Here is a 7,722-nt window from a genome sequence, read left to right as displayed (position 1 = left end):
ACTTCTCTTGTTGCAAAAGTTATCTTGTGGCCAGTAAGGAAGAGTGGAAACCAAAATATCAAGGACACTTTTCAAACAGGGGGACTCAAGTCACAGTGCTGGTTGGAAGCTGTCACTTCATCCTAAGAATTTGAAAGAAATAGCCTGAGGGACTTTCTCCTCTTACATCAAGGGTGGACAAATATGGCAAGTTTACAACCTGTGGATTTCAACTCCCAGAATCCCATGCTGCCTCAAGAATTCTGGGAGTTGAAGTCCACAGGTCACCATAGTTGCCCACCCCTATCCTATATGAACCTTCAGGTCCTAAGGAGTAGCGACACCCACATATACACACAGAGAGATAAAGAAGAAGCTGTAAAACTAATATACCATTTCATTCTTCCTTTCCCCCCTACCAGCCAATAAGCATTTAATAACTGGTAAATAGAGCCAGGTCTTATGCATGCCTTTGAAAATCTGACAGATAAATACTTCACATTTCTAAAATGTTGGGATTTCCCCTGTTCCTGTTGATATCTCACTTTTCTATATGGATGATGCATTGACTTCACCAGCTGCTCAGTTTCATCTCCTTATGTTCTGCACTGGGAAAGCAACTATTTTGACTTGCAAAGTTTATCTATAAGCCAGTTTCTGCCCTATGAAATATTAGGCTTTATTACTTCCTTCTGCATTTCTTTTCTCAGGTGTGAAAGTTGTATCTGCAGTTTGATCTATGGATGCTGCCTTGAATGTTGACTTTCGCCTGCTGCTGACCTTCTTGTTTGCATCCTTTTTGTCTTAAAACCCACCATCTGACTGAGTTTTCCTAGTTTACATCTTGTTAAGCTGACATATAGGGGTTTCACGCCCCCCCCCCCATTTATTGTGTGAACCTATCCATTATGGGTTTGTCAGGACCAGCTTATTATGTCTTCTTCAACAAACTTGATTTTAAAATGGTTGGTCTTATATTATATTCCTGTATGTACCCCTGTTTCTGGAGGGAAGCCTGATCCAACTAACTAACCCTTGTTTTCAGCGTGAGTGTTGATCTAGGAGAACTGCTGTAGGAAAATGTTTCTATAGAACAGGGGATGAAAGGGGGGGAAAATAGAAAGCCAAGGAAGGTTAAGCATGTCCTACCAATGATTATCTTTCTATCTCTATCCAAGCATCCAACAGCAGAATTTGGAGGACTAAGAATTCTAGGCTTGTATTGGACTAAAAGGATTGATAATCGAAGAGTCTGAATACTAAGTGAGCCCACGTTCAGGCTTTAAAAAAACAACCCACTTTTGCTTTATCTTTACAGCTCAGCTTTTTCACAAATGAAATTTTCACTCTTTCTGTTATGTTATACCTTCTTTTAGCCGACATTCCCACTGCGGGAGAGATAAATGCTTAACCGTGCAGACTGCCGATTGGATGAAGGCATTTCTCCACTGACATCACTAAAACTTCTCTTCTTTCAGTAAGCTTATTGCTCTTGGAAAACAGAGCATTTTCCAGGATCCTTGACAATGTTACAGCAGGGGATTCTGTCACTGTTTTAGTAAAGAGAAGAGAGAGAGAGAGAGATGACAGTAGTGAAGTCAGTCCAGGCAGAACTAGGACAAAGTTGATGTATTACAGGTCATGATGTCACTGGCGGTTGGGTGGTATTTGTTCTTGTCATTCAGTGCCCTTGATTCCTTCCCAAGTGTCTCATAAAGCAGATAATACTGGCTTCCTGGGTGATTTACGCAAGGAGGACCACATACTAAAATATCTCCCTTGGACGTGATCCCTGTTCACGGATCTATATAGGCAACCCCAGCTGCAGATTACGATGGAAAGCATAGAAGGTGTTGGTTGCATTGCGTGTGCAACTGTAGCAGAAATGAAATAATTCATAGCAAGGACAAAATTTTCTTGTTACAGATGGGTGCTTTCAGATAAGATTACGAGATGCTCTTATCCTGTTTCCTTCTTGGGATATTATATAGAGGGTGATTCCATTTGGAATATACTTATTAATCCCCATCACCACCTTGTTTGTTGTTGTTATAAGATTCAATGGTTGTGAAATGCCTTTTGCTTGCTAGTTGTAGGAACTATCATCTGAGAACACTTGCAGAAATTTTTGTTCTTCTTCTCTCTGTCCTTTGCCATTATTTCCAGCCAAATTTTATTTATGCTTGGTACCCTAAAAAGTGCTGTGGGAATTTGTGGCAAAACAGCAAACTGCCCCTATAGCAAATTGCCCCTGCATTTAACCTGCCGTACAAAAACATCCAGATGTAGCTTGCCTAATGGTAGAACTGCTTATCAGCCATGGGACTGATGCTGAATATGTTAAAATAAGAAATGATCAATCAAGGACAGTCAAAATAGCTCCCACTTGAAAATCAGTACATATAACCAAAGACGAACAGTTAATCTTTCTTGTCCACTGGAACAGAGCATTAAGGCTCACAAGTTGTTTTTTTAAAAAACTTATTTTTAATAAGCCAAGAACCACTTTATACCTTTGGAACAAATAAGTGGAAGGAAGGCTGAGAAGAATCTTGTAGATAAGGCAACAAGGGTTTGCTGAGTTTATGTTGGCAATTAAACAATACAGGAAGTATTTTTGTCTCTTCTTTGCCAGTGTTTTGATTATAAGTTAATCTCCTGAGATACTATGACTGCTTTAAATGGTTAATGGGTACCTTAACACGTGTCCAAAGGACAATCGGTTTCTGATCATATAAAATCTGGGCAGAGAGAAGGAGAAATTGTTCAACCAGAGCATGCTGAGATTAAGAGCAAGGATGTCTAAGAACTTCTTCTCGTTTGTCCGCTTGCTTGTGCTAATACTTGGCTTTGTAACTATTTGTTTAGGAGCCTTTTGCATCTCTACAAGCACTTCTGCATGTAAGTGCAACAGTTTGCCGCTTGCGTATTTTCTTCTACCATTAGGATTCTTCTTTCTCATTGCTGGGATCTTCTGGAGCACCTATCATGAAGCCAGCAAGCACAACAGCTTGTTCCACAGCATTATACATGGGAGTCCTAGACTTGAAGAAAGTCACATCACGACCATAGATAGGTATGTGTTGACTATTGCAAGCCATCAGCTGGCCCAGATATACGCTCCTTTTCCATCTTAATTCTCTGCTCTGAATTTGCTTAGTTTAAGTTCTTGTTTTTCTTCCTGGTAATGACTCACTAATTATACGTGCTATATAAACACAGCTCTTTCTTAAATGGTGCCCTGCCAAGTTAATTGCCTCAAGATAATGTATTGCTTCAATTCTAACTGCTCTTTGACAATATCCGGTAATTGTTTATTATTTTTTTGCCAGCCAGTTGTAAAGGAAATTCTCTATACATATAGTTGTTCAACATCTTATTTTAAATACCTTGTTTTCATTCGTTTACTTTTATATCATAATCTAGTTAAAAAAAAAAAAAGATTATCAAATTTTATAACCATACTGAGACCGAGTTGTGTTTGTATTAAGGCACCAGGCTATAAATGGAAAGATCATGAGTTGGAATGGAACGCATATATACTTTACTGGTTGGTTTCTTACCTAACATTTAAGGTTTGCAGTTTGTTCTCCCTAAATATTGAGGCCCATAGCAGTCTGGGAAAACTACCCCCCCCCCCCTGCTTCCTCTAAGGGAGACTTGGATAAAATTAGTTTTGTTAAGTCCTCTTGAAATAAACTAAGCCATTTTAAACTTAAATCCCATTGATTTAGTAGGTACTAAAGAGAGGTGACTTAGTTTGAATCTAACCGAATAGATTCCACAACATTTCTCCTGTCTGTCAATAACATTTTCATTCCCTTGTTTCCCTCATAATCTTTTCCTTTTTCTATACTATAATTCATATTTTAAATCTCTACTCTTCCTTCTATGGGTAATCAGACGATAGTACTGTACAGCTACCATAATAACTTTTCCTCGGCCTTCAATTCTCTAAGTTCGCCAGTGCCATGATCCAACCCGTCTAGGAAGAACTAGATTAAGAATTGGTGATTTATTCTGCTTTCTTCATATTTCTAAAACTAATTTGATCCTTACTGAACTGCTTACTAGATTTTATTGACCATTCTAGATCACATGCAGTGGTCTATCGTGCAAAAATCCAGTTTAGTGCTAGATATGGATGCAGCAAAACTAAATGCATTTTCCTGCTTGAGCCATTTAGAGGGCCTCGACTGAATCATCTCTTCTCAACCTAGGCAAGTGTTTCTCAGACTTGGCAACTTTATGATCTGTGGACTTCAACTCCCAGAATTCCCCAGCAAGAATTCTGGGAGTTGAAGTTAACACATCCTAAAGTTGCCAAGGTTGAGCGAACACTGATATATAAGCTATTCCATCCAGTGGTTTTAACTTTTAAGGAAGAGCAGCATAACAATACTTCTAAAGCAGGTAATGTCTATTTTTGTCCAAATTTCTGTGGGGTCGCTTGAAATCATGTAAGAAACATGCACTGTCAGTGAACTGATCACCATCCTGAGAATTCATAACAAGTCTTGGACATTATACATTCTGAATTCAAATCAGAGCCTTTAAGCATGCTGTACATGGCATGCCTCAGTCTTATCGGTGTTTGTGGCTCTACAATATTTTTCCAAAAAGTCAAGAACACATTCATTTTTTAAAGACAGCTGATAGTTTCAATCATAGCCAGTATGTGTTGAAGTGGTATGCGGTTGCCTGCTTATTTTCAGTTTAAATCCTCACAGTCATATTCTGGGCCATTCTGCAATGATACATTCACAATAGATTTCTCTTGAAGTCAAGCCTTTATACTGGCAAGCCTTTTTAGAGGGCTACAGATACAACAGTCATTTCTTATTCTGTTATGGTAACAGTGCCATAAACACTCACAATCGACAAAGCGACAGCTCTATAAATATGACAGCGTGCAAACCTTGCTTAGATAACTAGAAAAAATGTCACACTTTGGAAGACACCATAGCCTCATTAGGAAGTAAATTTAGGAACACTTTTAGACAGAATACACGTACATAATTTTTATTCAAACACCAGGGGAATTAATGGAAGACTGGCACGTAAACTATTCAGTATTAATCAAGTTCACTTTTCCTTGGATGTGCCTCATAATATTGCCATTACAGAATACAGGTAAACCTCGACTTAACAACCACAATTTTCATTGTATTTGTAGAATGTAATGACAATAAAGGTATTCTATTCTACTCTACTCTCCTCTCCTCTCCTCTCCTCTCGTCTCTAGTCTATTCAGCCCAAAATTTCTATGGAAATTAAGCAAAACAGTCATTAAGTGAGTTTTGCTCCATTTTACGACCTTTCTTGCCATAATTGTTAAGTGAATGGCTGCAGTTGTTGAGTTAGTGATATGGTCAGTAAGAAAATCTGTGTTCCCCACTAACTTTGCTTGTCAGAAGGTGGCGAAGGAACTCTGGGACCCTGTAACTGTCATAAATGTCAGTTGCCAAGCATATGAATTTTGATTATGTGACCACAAGTGATGTTGCAATGGTCATAAGTGTGAAAAAAATGATCCTAAGTCACTTTTTTCAGTGCTGTTGTAGCAGTCGCTAATTGTAAATCAAGGCCACTGAGCCACTGCGTCCCTAATTTCTAATACTGCTCTCTTAAATAATATGGGTTTCTTGTCTTGGCTGTCTTTTGCAGGCCTGATTTCTACCCACCCTCCTACGAAGACAGCACCGCTCCAGGAAAGCAGACGTTCTCACTCCCAGCCTGCTCATTGGAGCCAAAGAACTATTCTTATAACATACCTCCACCTTTGTACACAAAAAGCTGCTTCGAATTCATTGAGGAAACCAGTGCTCAGGAGCAACAGCCACCTTCCTATGAAGTCTCTGTGCAGCAACGAGCCACAGGAAACGACCCAACATTTGGAGAGGCTTCTGACGCACCTCAGCCATAGAGCAATGGCTAAGAAGATGGGCTGTCCAAGGACTGAAGAAGATAAGCCATGACTGTTCTTCTGGGACACGGACAATGTTTAGGCATTGTGTGTAAAGCCTTGGTGAGGAGGTGCGGAAAGGACAGTGTGGTTCCATTACCAGGCACTGGGCACAGATGAGGGAGCATTCAGTGGCATTCAGAAAGGTTGAGTCAGAAATAACATGGTCTTTGTGACAGGAATAAGCCACAGGTGTTGCTGGTTTTAGGAATGATGATGAATTCAGCCCAACATTGTTGGTTGATGGATGAAAACAACTGAGTCTTCTTGAGGATCTTACAAAAGTTGTATTCTGCCTGTATTAAGCAATGCTTGCAGGAGCCCGTGCCATCTTCTGAATAGCAGCAGGCATGGCAAGAGGCAATGAGTAAATGAAGAAATTTAAAGCTTCAACGTAGTGAGGAACATGGGAAATATACATACAACAAAGCAGGGACAGTTACATTAGCTTTCATCAATTCAGTGCCTTTCACGTGTGTTTGACTTCAACTTCCACACTCTGTCAGAGGTGCACAGTCTTTTGGGAACTGAAGTTCAACACATCAGAAGAGCACCAGACTGGAGGAGGTTATGTTACTGTAAATATCCTATTTTTGGCATTCATAAGGGAGATGAAAGGCACTTTCCAAAATTAAACTCCTACGCTCTTTTAGTGTTCTGCAAGCTTTTCTCTGCACCAAGAGATGAACAGGTCCAGCTGAAATGACCAAAGATTTGATTTACCAGTTCCTATTCTACAGTTTGAGTATTTAAAAAACCCTTTGATTTTAACGTTTACCATTTCATTGAAATTGAATTTAAACATCTTATCTGAGTTGTAGTTTGGTCTTGCATTGTTGTTTCCATGTTTGAATTATTGTGCTACTATTGCGCAGTATCTGGGATACAGGAAACTAAGTTACAATGGAGCCCGCAATCGCACAAAAATATGAAGACAAAGCATATTCTGGATAAAATAGATTGTGTTCTTACTTCGATATTTATTCTTTCTTAAAAAAAATAATTGTATCAATATTGCAATAAATTATTTTTCATTATGTACGCATCTTTACTCCTCTCATTACTTTTGAGAGGAGGGAGTACAATAAAGATAGCCCATTGAAAAAATAGCCAACTCAAATGTTAGAGGTTTAGACAATTGCAGTAAGATAATTAGCACTGGAATGTCTTCCATATATGTAATTTTTAAAAATATCTTGGAATTTTAGCAGCAGTTCTTTTTGTTATCCATTAGCATTGAAGGCTGAAATCTAATGAATCACCTAATAGTTGACATTTGTTGGTTATAGTAACTTTTTCTATTCTGAGGCTAACCAGTTTACATTGTTTAATGCTGCATTGTAGTTTTTTTTGTAATAAAGATTTGTAATAAAATGCATTTTGAGAAACGATTAGCAATTATTGGGGAGAATAAATGTGCATTTGTTTGTTTGTCCTACAAAACAAGAAGGAACGAAGTATCTTGGTAACCTTTTCTTCTAATTCCTCCATTGCTCCTTTGCACTGTACAACAATCAGGACTTGAGCTTGTATATGGCAAGGTTAACCCGCTATTTTGTACTGAATTCCAAAAGGGGGACATTTCTCCCCATTTCTGTAGGTCAGAAAACAAAATCCCAATTCTTTTTTCATGGTAAGTATCTGCCTATCGAGATGTCAAGGAAAAACCTAATACTCTAAGGCACTGTCTCATGTTTAGGGTAATCCAGATGAGCAAAACAATTTTGTGAATCTGTATTCAGTATTAACTTAGCTCCTATTTTCACGACAAGATGGTA

General features: G+C 38.6%; 1 protein-coding gene across 1 annotated transcript; it reads left to right on the top strand.

Moving 5' to 3' along the window:
- The first annotated feature begins 2,707 nt into the window (after nucleotides 1-2,707).
- TMEM252 (transmembrane protein 252) lies at nucleotides 2,708-7,314 on the top strand. The gene is made up of 2 exons (XM_026703967.2): nucleotides 2,708-3,055; nucleotides 5,647-7,314. The coding sequence occupies exons 1-2, from the start codon at nucleotides 2,757-2,759 to the stop codon at nucleotides 5,903-5,905; spliced, it is 558 nt and encodes a 185-aa protein (XP_026559752.2). The 5' UTR covers nucleotides 2,708-2,756; the 3' UTR covers nucleotides 5,906-7,314.
- The last annotated feature ends 408 nt before the right edge of the window (nucleotides 7,315-7,722 follow it).

The sequence above is a fragment of the Pseudonaja textilis genome, chromosome 2 (assembly GCF_049901715.1).
Source record: "Pseudonaja textilis isolate UNSWEBS1 chromosome 2, rPseTex1.2, whole genome shotgun sequence".
Lineage (NCBI taxonomy): Eukaryota > Metazoa > Chordata > Lepidosauria > Squamata > Elapidae > Pseudonaja > Pseudonaja textilis.
The sequence above is the reverse complement of the archived record's forward strand: the minus strand, read 5'-3'. Positions and strand labels throughout refer to the sequence as shown.

Coding starts and splice junctions, on each gene's coding strand:
- TMEM252 (XM_026703967.2), top strand. CDS start 2,757: ATGCTGAGATTAAGAGCAAGGATGTCTAAGAACTTCTTCTCGTTTGTC. Junction 3,056..5,646: donor CACATCACGACCATAGATAG/GTATGTGTTGAC, acceptor TGTCTTTTGCAG/GCCTGATTTCTACCCACCCT.